Source organism: Hyalella azteca, unplaced genomic scaffold (assembly GCF_000764305.2).
Source record: "Hyalella azteca isolate HAZT.00-mixed unplaced genomic scaffold, Hazt_2.0.2 contig5529, whole genome shotgun sequence".
Lineage (NCBI taxonomy): Eukaryota > Metazoa > Arthropoda > Malacostraca > Amphipoda > Hyalellidae > Hyalella > Hyalella azteca.
In genome coordinates, this window is record NW_025935717.1 from 131564 (window position 1) to 158788 (window position 27225).

The 27225-nt window shown below is 36.2% G+C and overlaps 2 protein-coding genes across 2 annotated transcripts; both read right to left on the reverse strand.

The window, feature by feature from the left end:
• Positions 1 to 1898: 1898 nt before the first annotated feature.
• On the reverse strand, positions 1899 to 23006 carry LOC108677575. Its single transcript, XM_018165812.1, has 17 exons — positions 22747 to 23006; positions 22376 to 22503; positions 21918 to 22012; positions 20862 to 20993; positions 17691 to 17835; positions 16815 to 16899; positions 16219 to 16368; positions 14983 to 15174; positions 14078 to 14200; positions 13351 to 13497; positions 11934 to 12779; positions 10785 to 11353; positions 9108 to 9201; positions 6366 to 7069; positions 5367 to 6153; positions 4634 to 5158; positions 1899 to 3917 (listed from the first exon to the last, which is right to left on the reverse strand). The coding sequence occupies exons 1-17, from the start codon at positions 22938 to 22940 to the stop codon at positions 2936 to 2938; spliced, it is 5898 nt and encodes a 1965-aa protein (XP_018021301.1). The 5' UTR covers positions 22941 to 23006; the 3' UTR covers positions 1899 to 2935.
• Positions 23007 to 26458: 3452 nt separating this feature from the next.
• On the reverse strand, positions 26459 to 26917 carry LOC108677552. The gene has a single exon (XM_018165781.1). It carries the CDS (start codon positions 26915 to 26917, stop codon positions 26459 to 26461), a length of 459 nt encoding a protein of 152 aa, XP_018021270.1.
• Positions 26918 to 27225: the final 308 nt, after the last annotated feature.

The window sequence follows — 27225 nt, forward strand, 5'->3', positions numbered from 1 at the left end:
GCAATAGACGTCCTTTGAAGTCCCTTCCTCGATACATGATGCCAGTGTTAGGAATCTGTATTGGCGGCAGGCTCTCATTCTCAACTATTAGAATAGAATAGAATAGAAGTGTCGGCGTTGAAGACATAGGCCCATGGCCTGTTGCCGATTCTTGAACTTTTCGTGACTTGATTCACAAGGGATCCGGCCTTTGGAACCCGATCTTTCCATAACTGACGATTGATTGAGATAGCTGCTGGAACTAGGCATTTTAAGACTGAACATATGCTCCTGCATAGCTTCGTCTAGTCTGTTTTTGCAGATGTTCATACTCGGAGCTTCAACGATGCTATCAGGGAGTTCTTGGCTTCCTCTTGAAAGTTCGATATTCTTTCACGTACATACAACTTCCCGGTGCAACGAAGGCTGTATCCAACGTTGATATCGGGATATTCTTCTCTCAAACCACCGCTTTAGCAGGAATCTCAGGAAAATCTTCGACGGGAATAAGTCAAAGAAGACAGGCAACTACAGCGCCCACTTTCACCTGGAATGATCACCATTTATGCAAGAAATAGATTATATAAGTTCGACTTTGACTTGCCACAGTAAGAAAACTAATGGGGGAGTAAGCCAGAATTTATCCAAATAATGTTTCGTGAGTAAAACGACAATTTGAGGGTTCACATCTCAATTGCATGTATCGAGCCGATTATTGCTTGATATAACCAGGAGCTAGACGACGGCCTGATATCTCTGGGCAATCTAACCGCGTGAACTAAAGTCACCCATAGCAATTGAACATAAGAGTACAAGTTAATATGCTTAACAAACATAAGAGTACAAGTTAACACAAGTTACTCGCCGCTCTGAGTGAGGACAATAAATAATAATATAATGCGGCTATCAACCACACAACGAGCTAAGAATAAAGTAGAAATAAATTAGGTGGTGTGAATTACGAGTCTCGGGTAATAGCAACTCTTTTCGAATGAAATCACGAGACGCTATTCAACGGGAACTCAAAACGCCTATCATAATAAAAGACCAGGGAATGCAGCAATACATTCACGTTAACAGCGGAAACCTGGTCAAACAAAAGACGACAGAGGTGCGCTGTTATAGCAAAAATATCGACGTAAACCTTTTGTCGATAGGGTAAGACGCGATAAAACGTTCACGCAATATAATAACAATTGTTACACCATAAAACAGCGTTGACTAGAATGCATAGCACGATGCATTATTACCACTAATCAACGCAGGTACGAAAATCATTTTACTACGAAAATGTTTTACCCAAATGAACAACCGAAAAATAGTGGGATATAAAAAATGAATAAAAAATGCTATAAAAACGCTTGTCAGCAGGGTTTTCTTGCTGAAGCAGCTAGCCATAAAATCCTAATAGTTATAATTACCGTTCGCCGAAAAAAATACTTCTTGTAATTGGTTGCAACGCAGCTTGACATTAGAAAACCCATTCATTTACATCCTGCAGCATTTAACTTTTGAATGCTTGCTGGGACGCGACACTCAGAGAAATAAATAAGACGTTGTCCAAATACCGATGCACAATTTGCCGCTGTGTGGGTCATCTGGCCCAGTTTGGTCCGGAAAAAATCGTATCAATGCTTGAAATAGTAACTTGAAGAAAGTGATACTATTTGGACAATTTGAGGCAATCGTTCTTCTGCGTGTAGGAATAAATGTCCTTCCAAAATGCTGGCATTTTTCTCACAAAATTTATCGCTTACAAAACATAAAAGGTTGTTAATCCAGTCGGTACGCCAACGCTGGTTCACGAACCGACTGGCGCACGTTCATTGATTATTTTGAAGGGATTTTAAATTACTAACTATTCGATAGCATGGAAGATGCTACCCGTTGCAATTTGCGAAGGATAAGGATATATAACATCCACTTACGACTCTTTACTTTCAAAACACTTAAATCAATATGGGCTTCTCCTCTGGGTTTTCATCCAATAAAGCGAACAAACAATATAAATGAAAATTTTCTTGAATGCAATAAACCCACACAAATGCCGAAAAATTACGAAAAAAATGTCTTATTAGAAAGAATCAAGAGCTCATTGCTCGCTTGGCAGCTGTTATCCCAGTGGTTAAGGTTACTTAGCAGTTAATCTATGCGCTAAAAACAACACGTTAGCACAAGTAATCAAAAGCAAATAGTATTAATCGATCCCTAACATGCTGCAGGATCTCTTCCGTCTGTTGTATCTCGGAAGCAAGAAAATATAATACGCTGTGCGGAAACCCCATATTTTCAAAGATATTTTTCATTAGAGTTCAGCCATGTTCGACCACAAATTAAATTCGTAATACAATATGACAGCAAGCTGGTAACCGGATACATTTCAAATAATTCCATTTCATTACAAGAAAGTATTGTTTAATTTGGAAAAGACATCTTTGATTATGAATTTCCTCAAGTTAGTTCTAAATTCGCGATGACTGTTCAGAGAATTTACCATTGAGAACATGGGGGAAAACATTCGCTCCGTACATATAATCAGTTGAAAAAACGTATGAAACGAAAAACATTTGGAAGTCGGAACAAAGCAAGAGCGAACTCGAGGCAGTGATGTGCAACGGAACAGAAGATGATGGATCTATATTAGTTTGATTGTTAAACTAGGAACAATTCCTATGAGTAAAACTAATCAAGTTCATATGTAATATATTCCTTTTCTAGAACTAATCTTAAAAGTTAAATACAAAACGCGAAATTAATACCGGAGTGAGGCAGAAGTTGGCAATTTAATTCCGATAAGATGTTCAAACGTAAAAAAAGTTAACAAATTCAAGACTTCATAAGTTATCGACTTGAACTAATGCTGCTCATTTCTAAACAAAGTTTCAATTATTCTCTCCGTCGTAACTCCAAAAATCAGCACCACAAACACCGAAAATTGAATACGAAACTAACCCTACTAATCACCAGGAGGTTTTTGGAACTGAATATTCCTCTCCTTGATCATTTGGAGCTTTTTCTCCTTGGATTCGGCGAGAAATTTCTCCATTCCTTTCAAAACTTGTTCGGGATCTTTAGGCTTTGATTTGGTCTTGTCCGGACAGTCATCAGCAGCCCACTTACCAAACATTGGATCCTTGTTTCCTTTGGAATCCTTCTTTTCAACTTTATTTCTACGTTTGGAACCTGATTCAGACGAGCTTGATCGCGATCGGGACGAGTCACGGCGAGGGTTGGATCTAGATCGTGAACGTTTATTTCTCCGACGATCGTTATCATGAATGAAACTCCGATGAAGGTAGTCACGGTAATCGGGCCGCTGGTAGCGGCCGACGTTCCACCTCCGTTGCGGAATAAATGGACTCCTAGAGCGCCTCCTTCGTCCGTACGATCTTGAACGTCGTCGACGATCTCGTGATCGAGATCTACGACCACGAGATATAGATCGAGATCTACGACCACGAGACACAGATCGAGACCTACGATTTCGTGATTGCGATCTTCGACTACGTGAACTTGATCTCGAATACGAGTGCGGTGACCTAGAAACCGATTTCGATGGTGATCGACTTTTGTTTTTGGTCAAATGTCTTTTTTTAGACCTTTTGGGCGTTTCAGAAGAAGAGCTGTAACTTGCACTGATACTCTCAGCAACATTCTTAGCTTTATTTACCACAGCCTGCAACTTTTTCTCAGCTATAATCTTTGCTCCAGACCTAAACTCAGACGGTGTCAAAATTGAGCCATCGGCGTTTACCAAACTCGATATGATCGTCGGCGTAATGTTCTCTGAAGTTACCGGTTGAAAAGAGTACTTAAATCCAGATTTGGGTGGAAGCTCAGGCTCTGGAATGTCGAATTTTTTCGCTGACGCGGTTGGATCAATTTTGTCAAACCATTTGTTAGCTTGGGTTGGAGGTGGACCAAGAGGTTCTCCTTCTCTGAAACGATCATGAAGCGCAATTCAAAAGTGGGATCATGAGCTTCATGCCTATAATTGCAATAGAAACAATGTACTGACGCTGAATTGAACGATTCCATGCACAAAAAAACTTCAAACACATGACAATGCAAACAAAAAAACAGGCTCAAGAGAAATCCAATATGCATAATGCACAGTAAATAAAAAAATTGCTATTTCATCACAAAAGCATGAAAATACCAGCATAGAATACTGTTAACAACATAGAACTTACTCATAATTTGAAACAATAAGCATCTTAACGCTAGATATACCATATAATCTCATTACACAAATGTACGATTTTGCTCTTAGCTACCATAAGATCCCACCGTCTCTCTAAACCTACTAGAGACTATTGTATATTACGACAGGTGAGCAATGAATATTGTATATTATGATTAATGAAGAAAATCAACTATGATTATTGTATATTATGATTAATGAGGAAAATCAACTATGACTATTGTATATCATGAGCAGTGAGCAAAATCCACTATAACTATTGTATATTTTGATTCGTGAGGAAAATCCACAATAACCATTGTATATTTTGACTAGTGAAGAAAATCCACAATGACTATTGTATACTATGAGTAGTGTAGGAAATCCACAAGCGACTAGTGGATATTTGCACTGGAAGGAAGTACACAAATGCTAATCAGTCCCACAAGAAAACAGTACACATGTTCTTACTTCTTGGACTGAGTGATGACAGACTGAAGAGCGGACTTGAAGACAGACGGAACGGACGAGTTAAGGGCTGGCTTACAGGAAGAGATGAGAGGTTGGCTCGCTTTGTTTGCCAGGGAAGTCTCAGACATCTCATTACTTTCGATAACGGACTTCGGGGGAGAGGTTATCTTTGAATCGGGATTTTTCTTTATAAGGTATTTTGATGGCATCAGCTCCAATGAAGTTTTTTCTTCTGGTTTGGGTTGCGGAATAAGGTATTTTGCTGGTTTTAACTCCAGATTTGATGTTTCTTCTTCCGGTTTGAGTTTAGGAGTCAAATACTTCGATGGATTAAGTTCCAGAGATTTTGAGTCCGATTCTCGTTTGGGTTTCGAAACCAAGTACTTGGACGGTGTGAGCTCCAAAGCCGGAGTATCCACGTCTTTTTTGGATTTTGGACCTTCATTTGCTTTATCTTGATACTTGGAGTAGTAGTTTTGAAGCTTTTTTTGTAGATCTTCTAGATCAGACAACTGCATCATGCGTCTGTAGGCGAGAATAAATGACATAACTTTAATTAAAATGACACACAATGGTCCTAAATAATGATCGATACTGACAGGATAAAGGAAAATAATCCTAACCTGGCCCCAACTAAACCTAACCCTATAAAGAAAACTCAAATGTAATAAATTATAAAAAGATAACTTCAAAAATCGTGAAATTATAAAATATTTCAACAACGAATACTCACTCGATTTTGACGTTAGATGCCTCGGGATTTTTAGATTTAGTGGCATCATTTTGAGGCGCAATGGACGCATCAGCCCTCCGTTTATTAACGTTCATTACATACTTCTTAGCCAATTCCAGTAGTTCGTCTTCTTGAGTTGATCTATCAGGTTCTGTATTCTCCTCCAAAATGGGTTCCGCAGGAGCATCTTTCTTTTTGACATACTTTGCTATGAGGTCTTCTTTCGAAGACAACTGAAGGATTTCTTTAGAGGACGCAGTACTGTCCGGCTCTGTCTGAGTTATATCTTTTTTCTTGACCAAGTACTTTTCAACTGATTTTAACGAACAATCTGGCTCTGTCTCATCAATGTCTTCAGGTTTTTTCTTGACCAAGTATTTCTCAATAGATTTTAACAGCAAGTCTTTAGTCTTTTTCTTCTTTCTAGGCTTGTCTTTGTCAGAATCTGAACTGTCAGACTCCTTAGATTTCTTCTTCCTCTTCTTTTTGGAATCTTTGACGTCACTTAGAAGTGCGTTGGACTGATAAATCTTCTTGGTTATTTTCTTGAGTAATTCTTTATCGAGGCTTTGAAGTTGCGGATCATCAGAAAATCCAAGTGCCTTGAGACTAATTTTAGGCGGTTTCTGTTGTTTCTTGGCTTTTTTCTTCTTTTTCTTGCGTTTGATACGCTCAGAAATGGAGCTGCCTGCAGAGCTGCTGTGGCTGTTGCTGCTACTGCTGCGACTCGAACTGCTGCTGTGGCTAGCACTGCTAGACCGATGACGGCGCCGCTTCTTTTTAACGTCTGCAAAATGAGATATTGAAAAAATTAGTTTGAATAATATTTATCGTGTACAACTTCAATAAAAGTATCATTTTTTAGGTAAACTGGAAACATTCCATCAAACAAATATAGTGATTCACTGAATTAAATATATTGTGTGCAACTTTAATTAATGAACAATTCGGTCAAAAAACTGAGAGCATTCAATCAAAGAAATATAAAAATGCACTCACCTTTGCTACGACTCTTATTACGATTTTCAGAAGACGTTTTTGGTTTTCCTGTTTCGTCATCTTCAGACGAACGATCAGCCCGTTTGGCAATCTTGAGTTCGTCGTTGACCTCTTGCGAAACTCGAGATTTTGACCCCCGATCCCGATTTTGAGAAAGCTCATCCTGATTTTGAGTAGGCCGATCCCGAGTTTGAAATGGCCCATCCCGAGTTTGAGATGGCCCATCCTGAGTTTGAGATGGCCGATCCCGCGTTTGAAATGGCCCATCCCGAGTTTGAGATGGCCCATCCCGAGTTTGAGATGGCCCACTCCGAGTTTGAGATGGCCCATCCCCAGTTTGAGATGGCCCGTCCCGAGTTTGAGATGGCCCGTCCCGGGTCTTAGACGGTTCGTCCCGGGTTTTAGAAGGCTGATCTCGATTATGAGACGAACGATTACCAGATGAATGATGCCTCTCACGATCTCGAATATCGGGCGATTTTCCCCGTCGGTCGGAGGCTTTCTGTCTCACTTCAATGCCTTTTTCTTCTCGCTCACGGTTACGGGGGCGCGAGGGTCGGTCGTGTCGCGGTGAGCGACTGCGGTCTGCGCGAGATGAACGGGACTTGCGATGACCTGAACTGGGGGGACGTTTGTGAGACGAATCTGGAGACGACGAGTTCGACGAAGAACGTGACGAAGAGTTACTTTGAAGTCTTTTGTTTCTGCAAAGCAACGAAAGAAGTCGTTTATTAATGACATAAGGGGAATCAAATAGTACGATAGTTATGAAACAGTACCTAAATAGAAACTTGAAGATCAATGTCCAGAATAAAATAATGGCAACAGTTGAATAAAATTTAATCTTTTTAGAGGTGTTCATAAAAGAACAGCACAAGTCTATATATTGCTGGGTATTCTAAGCTTGGCCCATGAGACGATCAGATTCAGTTGGTGGTAGCTATGCAGATTTTCCTGATAGAAACGATACATGGAAAAACGCCGACGACCTTGTCACGATGTTGGTGTTGAAGAACTTATGAATATATCAATAACTGAAGAATATTTCGTATAAGGTGACATACATAGGAAAGAATCTTTCACAGATACAGAACTTTGTCCATTTATTTAATATGTCTACAGTATCTAACTCATTCACAAGAAGGATAATCAAATTGAAAAATAGAGATAATTACATACTTTGATCCTGAAATAAAAATCAATTTTTAATAAATGACGAGAAACTTTTCGCGCAACATTTTATTCTAACGTTCATCAAGAAACAATCAGGAATAAAATATAAGTAATAAAAATAATGAATACGCGTACAAGTAATAAATTTATTAACCATAATTAACACAAGATATTGTTAAACAATGCAATTAAATAAGAAACATCAGCAATTTGACAAAATATAGAAAAGTTATACAGGAAAGACCAAATTAAAAAAGACAGGCAAAGTTTGATCCTGAAATAAAAATCATTCAATGAATTACGAGAATCTTTTCTCGCAACAATTTATCCTAACGTTCATCAACAAACAATACACACACAATATAGGTACAAATAAGTAAATAAGTGGAGTTAATCAACAGAAAATAGTTGATGTTGTCGCTGGAATTTTCCGAGATCGCGGGACCGTATTTCCTCAGTAAAGCGAAGACTTCAGCGACATCTGGTTTCTCTGAAATCATTGCATAAAAGTTGGTAAGATTTGTCTCAAAATACTAATTGATAAAAATAGCAAGTAGTTAGACAGAAAAAATAATGATAAGCGTTTGAACTACAATCAGGAATATTCTGCAATTTTGTTAAGGCATTTTCGAAAGGAAAAAAAAATAAATTTTACCGACGCTAAGGCATAATAAATATACATGTTATACATTCCCAGATCTTTACAGGAGCGTTAATCAAATATAGGTCGTATCCAATATCTCATATCTTTTCACAATATGTCAGATGAAATATCGAGAATTTCGAGACAAAGGTTTTCTCTCTCTTTGTGATTTCATGGTGGCGCAAAATTACATGTCTCGACTAATCATTTAATTGCGATGATAATAATTTGATTGCAATCAATACTCGATGCCTACCAAATGCTTTAATCAGTAACCAATCGCTTGCCCAAATAAAATTTGAAGTAGTGTTTCAGTCGGGCCGGCGCCGAGCAGGGTAGGCTAGAAGCAGTGGAGGAGCAGGTATGTCTTGTTTTGGGGCCTAAATGTACAATAAATGAAATACGTGCTACAAATCGGCCGCTCCCGGCAATGGTTGTTTAAATTTTGCTTCAAACCCACTAGTATGCGACAGGCATGGCCGATCCTGCTTTAATCTTGCTCTTTTGCTTCAATTGGCGCAGAATCCAGCTCCGAATTCTAGCTGGGTAATTCTCCTATTAAATTCATTACTCCACGTATCATATTCACTTTTGATAGTGCGCTACTAAAGTCAATCTATCACTGACCAGTTCATTACCAGGTCATGGACCACTAACCGGTTCAGGACCACGCTAAGGACCACTAACCGGTTCAGGGCCACGCTAATGACCACTAACCGGTTCATGACTACGGTAAGGACCACTAACCGGTTCATGACCGCGCCAAGAACCACTAACAGTTCATGACCACGCTAAGGACCACTAACCGGTTCATGACCACGCTAAGGACCACTAACCGGTTCATGACCACGCTAAGGACCACTAACCGGTTCATGACCACGCTAAGGACCACTTACCGGTTCATGACCACGCTAAGGACCACTAACCGGTTCATGAGTTTGTTCAGGAAGCTGTCGACCTTCTCATGATACTCCCGGTCTTCTCGGCTAAGCTGCGTGGCGAACTGAGCTTCACGAGGCACTACAATGAGAAGATATCATGATGTAAATCGAGAACACAGGCCGCATTTGATTGACATATATCATAAGGGTATATCATAAGGTAAATCTCGTATATTAATGCAATCTTGATATATATATCATGGTGGAAAATATCGTCATATACAATCCACTGATACATTGCAACGATTAATTGCTATTTCTCACAGTTGAAAATCTGCTGCTGGATATATAGGATGTCATTTCTTTAAAACAAAACAGTTCAGAATTCGACATTCGCTCATCAATATCACTAAATAAAAGTGAAAATTTTGAGATACGATTACCAGCAAAAAAAGATACTGTTGAAGGAAATCAAAAATTGGAAATTGCTTAGAAAAACTAAGCAATTTCAACATTTAATGAACACTGACAACTCTTGAATATTTGAAAAGATACGGATATTACTTACGAGTCTTATCATAATGACTCATGATGACGTATATCTTTTCTGCATACGTACCAATAATCAAATGCTAACCGAGAGTATAAAAGCAAATAAAATACCAAATAAATTCATGATATTTTCAGTGAAAACGTTCTGGAGGCCAGCTCAATCACTTTAAAAACTCCAATAATACAAGTAAATTCAATCGACGGATCAAATTTACATGAGTGAGATTAAAACTTAAATACTCCAATAAGTGGGTGAGGTAACGTTTAAGCTGATCGATTTAAAACTCAAAGTAGATAAAAACTATTTGCGTTGTTCAGACAATGTTCTTATTTAAACTGGTATTCAATGCTTCTTAGATCCTTAATTCTAAGGCAATAGAGATTGAAACTAAAATACGGAAATCACTTTCAGATATATAAACATAGCTGTTTGGCTTGAAGGCGCACAGCTGCATGGGGTGGGTGGTTAGGCAGAAATCTTTAACGTTAAGTCCAACCACGGTGTTCGGATAATCTGATGTAGAAGATATGCAACGTCATTCCAACGTATGCAGAGGTTCACAGCGCAGAACTGTCAATTGTACCTCGTAAAAAATTAGATTTTCTGAACACCAAGAGAGGAGTTATCGTTCTAGAGATCTACTTGCCCATCCACCTCATTCTGCTGCGCGTCTATATGCTAACATTGTATCGTACGTACTAGCATACTAGAGAGATTTCAAGATTTTAACTGCCACCACTTGTGCTCAAAATTTGAACATCTTGCAATTACAACGATTTAAACGAAAACCTTGGCTAAATAAAGCTTAGTGTTTATCCGATTGAAATTACCAATCAAGAGATTTATACTTTACTTCCCCAGTTTATTAACCAGGTAAGGTTTTAATCGCTGCCATGTAAATTAAGTCATTCTTTTAGATATACCTGCATTCTTTGGAATTGATAGAGCGTTATTAATGAAAATATTGTAATTTGCATTTTTTTGCTTCCACATTCCTGCTCAATTCAAAGTAACGAATTATCTAAATAAAGATATATTTTTACATAATCATGAGTCAAACTCCATATATATCGATAATGATTCACTTTTTTATTCAAAGTATTTCTTCAATAATAAATCTTGCAGCATACGATTGAAATGCCAATACTGAATAAATAAGAAACACTTACCTTCATTCATCACAGAGCCCCATTTCCCATAGCCAAAAGGATGCCCAGTCACATTGGGTGAAGGCCCAGCCATATTGGGTGGAAATTCAGCCATATTGGAGTGAAGTCCAGACATATTTGGCGGAAGACCAGCCATATCTTGCGGAATTCCCGCCATATTGTGAAGCATTCCAGTCATATTAGGAGGGAGTCCAGCCATATTTGGCGGCGGGCCATAAGGCATGCCGTAACTCACGGGCATGGAGGGATACCCAACATTTTGGTAAGGTTGAGGCCCTCTTGCGGGGCCCACAAATCCCGGTGGCGGGACTGAAAACCTTTGCATAGAAACGTCCATAAGAGGCCTGATCGGGTAAGCTATGCTTCCTGTAATGGGCATGGGAGGAGCAGACTGCGGCGCAGGCACCGTGTGAGGCGGCATATCAGGACCCGCGACATTCGGCGCATTCTTTGACGACCGAGCGTCGAGTTCTCGGAGAGCATTGAGCGTTGGTTCGTGATCCGGGTTATGTTCTTTAGATTTCTCCAGGCATAGTCTAGCGCGGACGATATTGCCAAAAGATTTGTATCTGTTGAATGACGGATTAAAAGCATTTGGAAGGTGCCATTTCAAGTTCTTACCAACACATAAATATACAGATATTGTAATCGTTATCATTTTAATGAGACATACATAAATAAATTCACTTAAGAAATATATAATATTGCAGATTCTATTTTCAAATGAATGCACAGACAACTGAAAAATACCTTCTAATGTTTAATTATGTGTTGAATGCATTTTTGGAATAAGAGAAAGTTCATGAAATCTATTCATCAGCTCAAAGAAAAAAATTTGATTTCTCAAAGAGAAATCAAGTTCTTTCAATTTTTATATTAGTATAATATGCTAAGTGTGAACAATATATGAATTCACACACATATTTATTAAATTAGGAATAAAATAATATAGAAATTTATAAAAAAGACATTTGACCATGAAAAGGAAAAGGGAGGAGGTGAAAGAAATTTATTTACATTATTGAATACAATCAGTAAACAGTTGATATCGCAGTAAAATATCAGTAATATATCACCACATAAGTTAAATATTTCCTCTTTCTGGAAACGCCTTACATTTACTAATAACCATGATATTCCTGAACTCACTTTCTGCTCAGCATGATCAATGTAAGCGACAGAACTTCGATTTCATCAGGATTTTTCGGCTTCACGGTCATCGCATTTTCATAGTTCTTGTCAAGCATGATCTTACCAGCAACAGACGCCGCACCACTACCACCACCACCACCACCACTAGCAGAAGTATTGATAGTCTCACTAGAACTCACAGCTGGGGCACTAGAACTAGTAGATATACACCTAGCACTAGCGGTTGTCTTAGTCCCGACACTAGATACTACGGGCACCGTCTTGGCATCAACCTTCTTAGGTTCACCAAGAGAGGAGCCCACAACTGAATCAACAGCGGCAACATTCGCTTGAGTCGCAGGTATATTAATGGCTGAAACTTTTTTCAAATTTGCAACAAGATCAGGCGGAATATTTTCAATCACACCATCAGGAGCAGTCGCAACAGCTGTAGCAGCAGCGGCAGCTGCTGATTTATTAGCTCCAATCACAAATGGAAGGACGCAAGCCGAGTCCTTACGTTTTTTGGTCTCTTGCACAACCTGTTTAATAGATCCTGACCCACTAGTGGTCACGGCTACGCTCGACTGGGTACCAGTTTGCGGGGGCTGTACATACGACTGAGTCGTCTTTATGTAATCCGGTGGTTTCCATGCGTTGTTTTGCATGGCAAGCTTTTGAGCCAAAGGCGATAAAGATTTCTCTCGATTTTTAAACCGTTCATTAGAGGCCATGAGAGAATCTTCCATGGATTGCCTCGATGAACTTGCAGCAGCAGCAGCGTTGAAGGCAGGTCTGGCAGGCACGTGTACAGCAGGTTTATCGTCTTCTACTTCAAACACTTCCTGCTCATCTTCTTCTTTCCTGTTAACATTATTAATCTTTTAAATTAAATTATCAAGGCTGCATAAAATTTATCTCATTCAACAAAGAAAATTCAATCTTTAACCGACTATGTACTTTAGCCTTTTCCGAAAAATAAATCAAATTAATCCATCAAGTTAACAACCTCCAGCTCAATGTATATATATTTTTCACATAAAAATTGTTCTTTAAATTGAATATGATCACATTGAACAACATAATTACCAATAAGTGCTCAAATGACATGCAAGCAACAAAAATTGCACAAAAAGTTGCAGATATGAAAACATTTTTGACGCCATGATCAATGTAAAAACATGAGCTTTAGACTGCTATACTAGTCACTGAACCAATAGATTAATTTCATAAATGTATTCTCTAGTTTAAGAAATAAATTATATACCGATACAAGTTTAAATATTTAAAACTTGCTGGTATGAAAAACAAGATAACGTATCAATGAATGTCGATAAATATCTCAAGAAAATATCAATGAATATTTTTGGGAAATATAAATAAATATTTTTCATAAATATCAATAAATATTTCTTATTTGATGACTAAATCTCACTTGATGTCAAGGGAGAGCGAGCTTTTAAAGCCAGCGCGAGCGTGGAGTTTTTCAATGGCTTCTCTGGAGCCTTGGTGGCTTGCGTTCACCTGCAGGGAGCGATGGAAACATTTTTCTGCTGCACCCAATTTGCCTTCCTGCTCATGCCTGGAAAAAATAGAGTTTTATGAAGAAACAAATTAAAAAAAATCAGTTCTATGAAGAAACAAATTAGTCTTATGAGAAAAAAAAGTTATGACGTTGAAAATGGAGTCATAAGACATCATACACGCCTCGTTTTCCGTTGCTGACTGCCATGAAACTTGAAACATTGAATATACGTTTTTTATAGTCCTTTGTCTTCAAATACGGAGACTGACACGAGTCTTATTATAATAAAATGCCACTTGGAATCCTCATATTAGAATTTCTAAGTCCTATCATAAGCCTAATCGCCGAACAGAGAAGAACAATAATAAGAAGATTGCCATAAGAAATATGAACACGTCAACAGCTACTGATAAGAAAAATTCAGCAGGACAAAGGGGAACTCTATAGTAAAAAATTATACATTTTTTACATTAAAATATTCGTAGCCTACAATGGAGTATGCAAAGATGCTTATGAACATAATTTGCAACATTTGCATCTAACAAAAGATTCGCAATGGACAAAAACGATTCATTTTTTCCAACATATGCATATAGTTGCTGCAAATATGAATGGATAGAATGAAAAATGTTCCCACCGTCTTCCAAGCTCGAGAAGAGTTTCACAAATATATTTCCTGGCGTTGCCATGCTCTGGGTTGTACTTTAAAGCCTTTTCAAAATCTTCAACAGCTTTCTCAAAGTTGCCCATGTTGCCCAGCCTGTAAATCGGAACGAAAAATTACAATGATGGCAAATAACAACGAAATGTATCATCAAAGTAGATGAAGAAATTTATAATAAAATGATTTATAGATAAGGAGTTAAAGATAGACATGAAAGTACAGTTTTTTAACTAGGTGTTACCACACTGGAATGTTTTCATACAAAACGATATGTCAAACGACATTCCAAAACATTCATTTTTTCTTACATGATTAGAGGGGAAGAGATACGAATATAATGTAGATAAGCACACGCAAAAAGAAAATAATTGTTTAAAAGTGAATATATAACACAAATGAGCTTCCTAATTTCCCCTTAAAATTCAGTTCTAAAAAGCTACAGGCAAAAATTTGATACTCGATTCTTGCGAATTGAGAATCAAATTAAGATGCAAGGAAGTTCAACTTGATACATCTGTTGTATTTAAAATATAAAATTAGTGTTTAACTGAGGTTACATGTAGGGCAGTCCTTATAGTAAGACGTTGAATAAACATGTACTAAAGTTTGTAATTGCATTTTTTTCAGTTTTGCGATTGTTATTCAACTCTATGACAAATCACAGCAAACATACTTCTACATTCAACTGGCTTTTGACCAAAAAAATCTATCAGGCACTAAACAAGTACTTAAAAGTCGCCAATTATATCAAAATGAACAATTATATCGACTTAATTTACAACATCAAGCAGCACATATGGGGATTAAAATCTTCACTAATAAACATGATATTGGCAAGTAAAATCCATATAGTTAACAAAAGTTTTTCAACAGCGTACAAAGCTCCTTTTGCCACGAAGGCTTCGACGTTCTCAGGGTCGATGGAAAGCGCTTTGTTGAGAAGCTGGAAAGCCTCGTTGTGTTCGCCTCTCTTGAAGTGCGCTACTCCATCCGCTACATGCTTGTGAGCCCAACACATGAGCTGGTGACGCCGCAGTTGTTTGTAGCAGCTGCTTTCTGGGAACTGTCCTCTGCAATGGGTAATTTATTACTGAATAATTACTTAGAAACTTAGTGGGAACTGTCCTCTGCAACGGGTAATTTCTTACTGATTAATTACTTAGAAACAGTGGGAACTGTCCTCTGCAACGGGTAATTTCTTACTGAATAATATAATAACTTAGTGGAAGATGTGCTCTGCAAAGGGAGAACAGAGTAGTTACTCAGAAACCATAGTTGCAAAAAGAGAGATATTCATGTTGACTTTTCCTATCAGCGAGTGGACTGCATAATATTTATACAAAACCATTAGCAAAATTTTGAACAAGATCAGGCAATTAACAATGAACCAAGTCTACCCTTGTTTGCCACATGTTATAAACCAATGCTGAACAACATACATTTTATTATATATAGGTTTCTGATTATGTATTGATAAATTTAAAAAGAAACACTTCAACATAAAAGGCAGTAATTTGAAAAATTCTACCCACCTTGGTAACAAATAATGAGTTATGATAATACTCAAGTAAAACATCCGAGTAATTATACACCAACATAAACTTTAATGTCTTCAAGGAGGGTGAAATTGGACTGTAATGCCCAGTAACTCATTATCAGTGTCTAACTCAAAGCATATATAACTCAGGGTAAATTTTTCATCACCGCCGGTCAAGAAGTGCCACAAAGCGTACATTTGAGCATATTGTTGCCATAGCAATGTCATGCATATTTCGGCATCTGCTAAACTGTGTAAAATTCCGTGTTGTACGTATTTTTAATGCTAATTGAGTTACATGAGAAAAGTCATTTCAAAATGACAAGTTTGTAGAAACAATTATACATATTTTCATGTAAAATTATCAAAATCACAAGAATTTAGTTAGTTGACTTTGAAAAAAACTATTCTTGTGAGCTGCCTCAGTAGTATAAATAAACATTTGTGAGCTAAAATAAACATTCAATTCTGTAAAATTTAGATTGCCATTTATATGCATGTAATCACAAAGTTCTTTCTTCATTCATTGTTGTGGCCAACATTATCAAATAAATGGTAGTTCATACAAATAACATACCTTAGTGAACTCATCAGCGAGGTGTTCTTGAATGAGAGTTTCAACTGCTTTGACAAAAACTGGACACAGCGCGGGTTACGGAAGGATTCCATTTTTAGAAGATTTGAGTCATAGCTGCCAACACTTTCTTTGGTGTACGACTCCACGGCACTGCAGTAAGAAAGTTAATTTGAGAAATACAAGAAATATTGAAGAGAAAACAACAAGTAAATAAGATGTGAACAATCAGGAGTAAATGCATACAATATATGAGACAGTGCTATCTCAATTTAGACCATGAACAAATAGAAGCCAGTGTAAGAAAAGATGGCAGGTAACTGAAGAAAATGCATTGTTGAACAGAAAAATTTCATGAGAAAGTGACTCAATATAAACAATTAAAAATTTACTTCTAAATTGTCAAAATAGGTCAATTTACAAAAAAATGCAATAATCTTTACATTAAATATCAGAGGGAATATTAAATGCCTACTAGAACATATACCTGATTTCCTGTGGTTTATCTCAAGCCACTTGATAGAAATAAATCCTTAAATAAAACCTTTATGGGGGGGGGGTCCCAACAGCCTTATTTATATTACATCTACAAAACTCACTTGATGATTTCTGGCAGCTCACTCCTGTCGAGTTTACCAAGGCCAATCTCAATGTTATTTTCCACCAGAGTATCGCCCATTGTGCCTTGGACAAACAAATATATTCAATGTAATGTATTTTTGGCATTCAAAAAAATGTTTATATCAACATATATAATTCATCAATATATCAGAAGTACAAGAACAACAGTATATCAGAGCCTATACTGTTGTTGCCCTACAAAAAAAAACATGTTTGTAAGAGTAAGGCTCAACATTCTTCAACAACATATACCAATATATGAATGTTCAATAGTAAAACATTCCAAGGTAATTGGTGATTATAGAGTTCACACAATTGTGAAAACTCCAATTGCTTAAATTGGCATAGAAACATTCCAGGAAAGTTTGTGTGCACTGCACACAAATTGTTACTCAGTAACACAAACTTCTTCATTCAGCAAACTTGTGTCACTAAATGCATAGTTGAGCAATAATTTCAACAGGAAAAAAATATAATTCAGAGATTATTCAGATTTAAAAATTTTCACTTAACTTTTAGAAAAAATTTAGTTCTATGAATGAATAACTAGTACCATTGCAGATGACATAAGCAATCATCACTGATGAAATTGGGATAAAGATGAGGACATGCAAAATATGCTATCAACAGACACACAGGAATTGGCAAACTTCAAACTCAATGAATTACTTCAAAATGGTGAGAGAACAAACAGAACACATTTTTAATAATCATGGAAGAAAGAATATCAATAATCTATTAATAAATAATAAATTAACCATATTCAAAAATATACGGTATATTAATTTGTTGTAATATTATTCTTACATATTTAATAACATATAGAAATACTAATCATTGCTGCAGTATCTCACCAACAATGACCTCAGCGTTCTCGTCACCAACTTCACGTCTGACGGAGAGGACCTCCACTCTGACCAGCGTGTTGATGATCCATGTGTTGGGGATGGATCCTTCATCAATTTTAGGCACTCTTGTTTGGGCTATGTCCAAGTTAACCTGAAAATAAGAACATGTCCCAATTCCATGCTTCAAGAAATAATCCCACAGATATAAAAATAGGTGCCAAATTTCATTTTTTATCACTTCTTTCAAATCTCAACTAAATCTAACAGAAATTCAAAGATATAATATTTTCTTAAAATTATGAGGACAAATGGTGAGCTGAAACATTTTATTTCAGCAAGAAGCAATGTGAACAACATTAATTGAATACTTTTCTCACGTCAATAAATGAACAGCTCTATTTATGCAGGTCATTTCGTAATCAAGGCCAATTTTTGTTTTCAAAGAATTAATTAAGATGAATTTGAAATTAAAATTATCAAGTTATGGTTTAAACAAACAATCTCAGGTAGAGGTTAAAGCAATTTAAAGTTTTTTTTTTCTGTAGCAGTGAACTGCATTAGATACAAAGCAAAAATGTGAAGTTTGCCATTGAGACAATTCAAATAAGTATTATATATATAGATAGATAAACATTGAAAGTTATGAAATAATTAAGCTAATAGCTCCTTAAAAAAATATAATAAACAGCATAACTCCTCATGTCAATAATTTTGCATACAATCATTCACTTACCTTGTGGACAAGAAAATTCTCATATTGATAAGTTCCAGAAAAAGACTTTGGTCTCAAGTTTCATTGTATTAAATACAGGCTGAGGTGCATGACGGAACACTGTAGTACCAACAAGTCTCTAACAAAGATGCACACATAAAATGCACTTCTGCATACACGTAGAAAAGGCATACAAAAGATGTTGACAATATAACAAATCAATAGAACAACATTATCATCGTAGAAGAACGAATGCACATAAAAAGATACTTTTCTCATACAAATGGAAAAGAAGTTGCGTTTTTCATGTACAGGATTGAAAGAAATTTCAAGAATTTAGTGAAAGCTCCTATAATTGACACTTATTTCAAAACAAATTCAAATTGTATTAATGTTTATTAAATATTGAAAGCCTGATTTGCAATTCAAATGTAAACAACCCTTCCAATGCAACATAGTTTACACTATAGTAATGCAGGAGTAAATATAATGATTCTGCTCTGATTCTCCTATTCAATTTGGAGCAGACATAAAAGTAACATAAAAGGAAGGAAATAAAACTCGCTAAATTATTTATTCAGATGTCACACAAAATGGATAAAAAATGTATACAAAAATTATTTCAGAGTTCAAAGGATTCACAATTTCCCACTCGACTCTGAACTTTTAACAATACAGATTAATACTAATACAAGTTTTCCATTCCACAATGGCTCAAATACTTTTCAGGCTCAAAAGCAGGGAAGATTATGGTTGAAGAAGTTTGATAATTAATTTATTTTACTGAACTGGCTGCAGCTCATTACAAGTTTTGTTAAGGCAGGATTGAGAATAAATAATACACAAGAGAAATAAAATTCCTTTGAAATCTACAAGAAAAAATAGATGTACAACCAAAAGTTACATTGACTGGGATATCATAATTGGTCATAAGTCCAAAAGGAATACAAACAATGGTAAATTTAACAGTGAATAACAGTAAATTTACATGAGCAAAGCCTACTTGAGTTTAAAATATTCTCAATCTGTGGACAAAATTTCTCAATTTATTTATATTTAAAGCAAGTTGTGAATAAAAAATGTGCAAAATTAATTGAGAAAGTATACGTGTCAGGTTATATACCAGTACTGACTTCTGCTGTACTGATCTTTATCTATTTTCAACAAACTACATTCTCAATTATAAATCATTAATTATCATCTTACTGTGTTGCATCATCAATGCCATTTAGTTGTGTGTGCAACATTAATTTTAGTTTCAGTTTCCTTCAATTGTATTTTTAGTTCATTTCTACAAAATAAAATATTCTTGAAGCAAGACGCTATATTTGGAATACAGATGTTGCAAGCAGTTGCTTTTAGCTCATATGATGTGATGTGGTGATAGAAATTTAAATTTTTGAAGTTAGTACAATTATATAAATATAATAAATTCTAAGATATATTTACCTCTACATTTAGGCTCAAAATATTTAGTATGCATATAATTTCCTACCTTATTACAACTGAAGCTATTAAACTTTACCATATTCCAATATTATCTTCCTGATATTAATTGAAGAGATTTTGTATCATGCATGCCTTAAAAAAATGTTTTGAAACCACCGATTTTTGATGTTTAAGCCAGAACTTTTCCTTCAATAATTATATAAATTCTTGAGAATAGCATGACATAATTTCTTTGCATGGAAAGACGGCCAGATGATTAAAATATCAAGTTACCTTGCATAGTGTCTTGCCTGCCAAAGGTTACAACAAAATTTCGTACAAAAATTTTACTCCTAATCCATAATATATATCAGAACACTAACTGCAAATCAACTGAGCACTCCCTAAGTTTATAATAGTTGAACATTAATTTGCCAGATCAATTCATAGGCCAAAAAAGTTTCAAAATATTTTATTTATAAAAAAATTAATCATTATATTCGATGTGTCTTTTATCTATCAGACTACACCAATATTTTTGATTAAACTCAATGGCTGCATAGACACAGTTTATTATTCGAGGCATGAATTGGTTCTTTTCAGACTAAATTTATTGTTTGAAGGTCAAATTGATTGGATTCAGATGACCTTAAATATTCAATGGACAATACGTATATTTTTTCCCCAACAAGACTTTGTTTTCAGAGACCACATTTTCTTTCACTTTCAACAGCCATGTTTGACATGATCAATGTTGTTTCAGCCGTAATTCATCAATCAACATTGACATCTTTCAATAAAAATTTTTAGATTTCTTATTTCTAGCCTAAATCTGTTGAAGTCATATCAGAGTCAGTCACTTCTTAGGAAAAGTATCAATTTCTTGCTTGCACTCATAGTTTAGTAAATATTTCTCCAAACTGAGCAGTTTTTCATCATATGACCTTATGGCAGAAATAATTGTTAAGGTATAAAAACAAAAGTTATAATATAATCTACTCGCATTGATAATAAAAGTTATAAGATAATCTACTCACGTTGATGAGGAGATTCTTTATGAGGAGCATGTGTGGCCCAGCATCTCGCGACACCACCCTCATGGGCTGGTACTTGCTGCCACGCCCCACAGCCAGAGCTCGACACACAAGTATGTCTCCACGCGCAAGGTCCTAGGGGACCAAAAAATTAGAAATTCATTGCTAAATAAGACCGGCAAACAAAAAAAAATCAGGAATTCCATACCAAATAACACTTGAAAACAAAACAAAAAAAAAAAAAAAACAAATTCAGAATTCCTTGCTAAATAACACCCTTAAACACAAGAATCAGAAATTCCTTCGTAAATAACACTTGTAAATAAAAAAAATCAGGAATTCCTTCCTAAATAACACTCATAAAATATATACTTGCTAATAAATAATTCAAATAAAAATGGATGGAAGGAAACACATCCACCTGTAGTCAAGGATGAGAAATACTTAAATTCCTTCATTTGGGAGGCAGACAGATAACTTTGCAAAAAATGAAATTTCTGAAGTTCAAGAAATTATGGTCCCTATTAAGCTCTGTAGGTATATATCTTCATGAGCCTTATCCTTAATTTTGCACACATATTGAGAAATAAATCCAATCCTGTGATTATATTCAAATCATTAAATATTATTAAAATTTAACATTCACAATTCATGATTTAAAAAAGGCTAAAAGCAAATCAATTTTGCTGCCTGAGTTATAATTTTTCCTAACTGATCATATTTTAAGTGTCAAGTATTCTAGGGGCACTGCTATGCATGTGGGTAGATGTTTAGTGAGGCAGCAGCATATTAATAAGCCACTATCACAAACTAGAGGTTATGGTGGGATGTCTTTTGCTAATATTTCAAGTTCACATGCATAACCACATGCCAGCTAAAGACTAATAATTCAAAAGAGGACTGGGTTAAAGATAAGTCTTGTGAGGTATATACCGTATGTATATATTTGATAGATATGAAAAATAAGCGCAAGCTATCAGAATGGCTATTAGAATCATAAATTAGGATATTTCTATCCAAAGAAAGAGTTAGAGAAAGTCAAGATCTAACTTCACTTACCCTGTAGAACTGCACTGCCTTCATTTTCTTCATTTCTTCATTCATTTCGTTTGCATACAAGTAGTACTCCAACGGTGGGAGAAACTTGTATTTATCTGATAGGCAAAAATAAAACAAATCAACTTACAAGTAAAAATGGACATTAGTCCCCTTAAAACAGAGGCACCAACATACACATACAAGAAGCTTGTGAAATTTATATAAATGATATACCTAATAGTTATTTTCAACACAAAAAATAATTAACAAGTCTGAAATTAAAATATGAAATAAAGCAATGTAGGTATTTAAATATTGTTGGCAGCTGTTAGAGAGAGTGACTTCTCATAAATAAAAATCAGGATATAAAAACAAGTCATAGGATATTGTTCATTTTCTGAATGTTGCTGTGATAACAGAAATGGGAAAGAATTAACCAACCTAATTGGTTTAAGGAATCATCTTAAAGATTGACTGACCTTTGTATCCATATTTGCAATGGTCTTCTATTTTTTTAGTTGTGACCACAGGTTGGGTGAACAAGTAGTCAGCATTGTTGAGGATGAAGTCAACTGATGTGGTGTATAGATTCCTTTCATTTACATCCCTGAAAATAATCGATAAGCACATCATTTGGAATGCTGAGGAAGCTTCAAGGAAGGTTCAATGTAAATAAGTTTTTCGAGGCAATGAAAAATTTACAAATATCAGGAAGAATTTATTTTTTCATTATATTCAATGGGACTGAACCTTCACTTGGAAAATAAATACCCATTTCTGTTTTCAAAAGTCAATAAAATATACTGAGAAAAAAGTTAATGGAAGTAATTATTGAGGAGGAAACGCTTACACAAGCTTCTTTGCTCTGGCTTTAAAAGACTGGTAGTTAATGTCTCTCATAGCATCATAAGGAAGCAGGTGTCGCTTGGTGTCAGCTAGCTGCTTCAACAAGCCATGACCAAAATAGTTTATTGTGCTGGACACAATGCTGTTGTTTACACCTGGATCTGTCCATGGCATAAGATTGTCAACGCTCTGCGCCATGTTACACTTTCAATAGAACTTCAGTAGTTTTCATCACTCCCTTTGTGAAATTAAATAGAAATCTCTGTAAAATGAGAAACATTATAAATTAAAGTTGTCTTCAGGAAGAGCAAATAAATACAATGCAAAAGTGTGGCTATTAACATCAAACTTGTCAACCTCAGCATACAGCTATATGTAGGGTATATAATATATACATATTCAAAATTCCAAGGAAGAACCAATAATAGCTAAAATACACACACACAAGCACCAGAGCATGTTTTTTTTTTATACATGCCAAACTGATTTTAGATCAAAATAGCAATTGAAAAATGCACACAATGAATTGTCACTTTCTGCATTTTTCTATACAAAGACCGCATTTTCTGAGAGACCATTTCATGGTTCATAGTTAAATCTGCTTCACTTTAGTTTAGATTAAATATTTACCATACACTCATTGTTTTATACAGAATTCTTGCTGCTTCACAGAAATAAGCAGAGAAATCTTATAATGAACCCACAGAATTTAAATTAGTGTTAAGATTGCTTTTCAATTGCATAGCTACATGCATGGCAGCAAGACCAAGAGATACAATGTCATTATCACATGATAAGTACAAAACTGTTTTGATTGCACTAGAAAGATGTGATTCAGTTTTGTTTAAAAAATGTGAGTGTCTGTCTCTATTGAAGGTCTTTCAAGATTATCAATTATCTTTTTCATGTCCTTTACCTCTTTTGTATCTCTTTTGCGAGAGTGTCTCTATTGAAGGCCAGCACCTCTAATGCTGCTGGCAACAACATCAGCATTGACAGTAGCTGTGGCTTGAAGAGTAGATATTGTTATACTCCATTTTAAAGCAAAGCTTTCTTGCTATTTCTGAAGCCACAAGATTCTGATAGATTAATTAATTATCTAATTATCTGAATAGGTGCACATTTGGGCGGCAAGATTCCAAATGCATAGAAAATTTGTCACTGGAGCAACAAGATTTGATTTGTAAGTAGGAATATTTCAATCCTGGCTGGAGGCTAGTGTGGAAAATGTATATTCTCCAAGCCATGACTAGATTTTTGGAAACACAAATTCTTACACATATTTGAACCACTAGTTCCATCTCTTACAGCTGAATTCTTTTTCCAGGCTGCAAAAGCCATTTTTGAGCTGCTAACTCTTTTTTCAAACTGTGTGGTGGCAGCCATGTTGATCCATTCAGGCAGTGGTGGCCATGTTGATCCATTAATGCTGTGTTGGCAGCATTTATCTTTTTACACAGTGGCAGAGGTTTTGACCTATTCACATGGTGATAGTGGTTTTTAATCATTCACGCCATGGTGGCTGTGTTGATCCTGATCCACTCATGCAGTGCTGAGCTGGTGGCAGTGTTAATAAATTTATATGGCAATGGCAATGTTGATCCACTCATGCAATGGTGGGGATGTTGATCCATTCACAAGGTTGTGCATTGTGGGAAATGAGAGATTTTTTCAGACTTCAGTTGAAATTGTCTGACCTAGTTTGAAATTTTGTGAAATAAAATATACTGAACACTCAGAAAAGTGGAAGGTCAACAAAAAAAAAAAACTCTTTCACTTGCCACTATGCAGTTATGGGCAGAGGTGGGCAGCAGCGCGCTACATTTCCAGTAGCGGTAGCTGTAATGGCACTACATTTAAGCAATTGTAGCGGTAGCGTTAGCTACATATTTAAGTAGCAATAGGAGGTATTGCCGCTACAGCGCTACCGCTACATTTATAGATAAAGCCTTTAGATTTTACTTAATAGTATTAAATATTATTTAAAAACCAGCATGATACATACTGTAAAATGGGGTAACTTAGACCACTTTTTTTTATAAATGATGCCATTTTTTTACTAGCTAAAAGGCTGACATTAGGTGGTCTAAGTTACCCCATTGGGGGACGGTGCCCCCCATTTGCAAACTATGACACTTTCCTAAAATTTGTCATTTGCATATGTAACTAGGAGAGTTCTACTACAATGCATCAAAACCTAGAGTTATTTAACCAAAAAATAAAAAAATTGGAGGGGGTACTCTGACAGGCTTTAAATGATAGCTTTTTTTCATGGGTCACATTTTTAAATTTTTTAACCTATTAGATATGCAAACTTTTCAAATCTTTCTATTGTGTTATGTAGCCTCAGTATTAGGCCTTTAAAGCCAATTGACAAAATTTTTCAATGTCAACTATTTTTTGAGTTGTGGGGGTTTTTGTTAAAAAAAACGAAAAATGGTCTAAGTTACCCCGCCGGTCTAAGTTACCCCATTTTACTGTACAGAATATAAATTACAGAATAAAACTGTACAAAAGATTTTGTTGTAATGTTGTCAACCTCAGCCTGTTACTAGTGTCAACATGTTAGTTGTTACTTGTTAAGTTGTTACCAGTTACCACTTGTTCTTGTTCCATGCCAGCTGCCACCACATGTCCACGACCACATCACGGACATCAGCCACCTAAGTTCAGTTTGCTAACAGTTATTTTTATGTTTCACCTTCCCTACATGGATGTCTACTTTCATCTACCAATCTCAAAAATTATCCACATATATATATAAAAGACTGATTTTTATATGTATATGTGGATAATTTCTTAGATTGGTAGAATGAAGTTCACATCCATGTAGGGAAGGTAAAACATAAAAATAACTAACTTTTATTCACTGTATCTAACATGTACTATTTCGGTTAGGTTGAGTGCAATAAAGTTGCATCAATATGTTTTGAAAATATTTTATTATCATTAAATGTTTATGAGTAAATCCCAATAGCAGAACAATAAATATTTAGAGGTTTCCAATCATTTTGGCCATTGTAGCGGCTAATGTAGCGGCGCTACATTTTATTGTAGCGGTAGTACCCACTACATTTAGAGCATGTAGTGGTAGCAGTAGCGGCTGCTACATTTCAGACTTTTTCAGAGTACTGAGAGTAGCGCTGCCCAGCTCTGCCAAAAGCCTGCCCCCAAATATGGTATTTGTACTACAGTCTACATTACTGGTTAACATAATACTTGAACTAGCTTGACTTAATACTTAACTTAAACTCAATCTTCATTCATTACAAAGGGCCTGTATATTTTCAAAAAATCCATTAAATAAAAGAAAAATGATAAATTTCAATCAAACTACGGACAACTAAACAATTCTATAACAAATCTATGGTACTATACAATTGAAACAGTTTGTCCACTTTTGATCCTACTTTTCCTTTATAGTCAGTCATCTGGCAGAGCCCTGTATCTCAGGATCAGGAACGCTTTCCAGTTTCCACCTTTGGTGGAATGCTTTTTTATAAGTGAACTTCCATTCTTAGAATTCCACCTGGTATAACTCAAGATTTCAACCAATTTTTATACATGATAATGCTGGCATCCAATATCCATTGAATTGAATTGTTGGTGTAGTAGGCACTCAAGCCTGTTCACCCGCCTTGTTCGCCCTCAGCATAGCCGCCCCCATTAGGTTACACGCGCAGATGGTGCACTCCAGGTGACTGCAAACTGAAAGGCTAGTGGTAGCACTCAGGATCGAAAAGGCCCGGTTGGTCCGCCCAGCAACTGTCAAGCCTGCTCTTGAAAGCGCTTACAGAGGGGGCAGTTACGACGCTGTCCGGAAGGCCATTCCATACTGACACCACCCTCTGGGAGAAGAAGCTTGATCTCACATTTCTTATACTGCGTTCTTTGGCAAGCTTCAGGCTATTACCTCGTGTATCCCTTCCGCGGTGAGGATGCAGCTTTGGCCGGTTGGCATTGTAGGCTCCATGGACATACTTGAAGATTTCAATCTTATCCCCTCTCAGTCTGCGGTGCTCCAAGCTAGGCAGGCCCAAAGCTACCAAACACTCCAGGTAAGGCTTGTCTTTGAGACTTGCGATCAGTTTGGTCGCCCTTCTCTGGACATTTTCCAGGTTGGTGCGGAGGGTCTTGTGTCGCGGCTGCCATACTGAATGGTGACAATGGTCCATGATACTTTACTGGTCTACTTATAGGCTAGGACTCAAAAATTAACTCGGAGTCAAGGAGAGTCTGAAAAACTCCAGGGCGCAGAGGGTGGATGCAGCGTTGCCAATACATGGGTTTTTAAGCCCTTAGCGTCGCCGGATAATTTTAAGATGCGTCGCCGGGTAATTTTTAATGAAAAGCCATTTATGCTGAGTAATGAAAAACTATTTACAAGCTACAAACTTATTTACAAGGTTGCATGCACATGTTACCCCAAATAACTAATTTTACCCTATAAACAGTCTGATTGTACAGCAAATGTCAACTGAAC

Excerpts from the sequence above, each read along its gene's own strand:
- LOC108677575 (XM_018165812.1), bottom strand. The coding sequence starts at position 22,940 with ATGGCGCAGAGCGTTGACAATCTTATGCCATGGACAGATCCAGGTGTA. Across the intron at positions 20,994-21,917 it reads AGGCAGTGCAGTTCTACAGG|GACCTTGCGCGTGGAGACAT; the intron begins GTAAGTGAAGTT and ends TTGGTCCCCTAG. Across the intron at positions 3,918-4,633 it reads GTCATCACTCAGTCCAAGAA|AGAAGGAGAACCTCTTGGTC; the intron begins GTAAGAACATGT and ends TGATCGTTTCAG.
- LOC108677552 (XM_018165781.1), bottom strand. The coding sequence starts at position 26,917 with ATGGACCATTGTCACCATTCAGTATGGCAGCCGCGACACAAGACCCTC.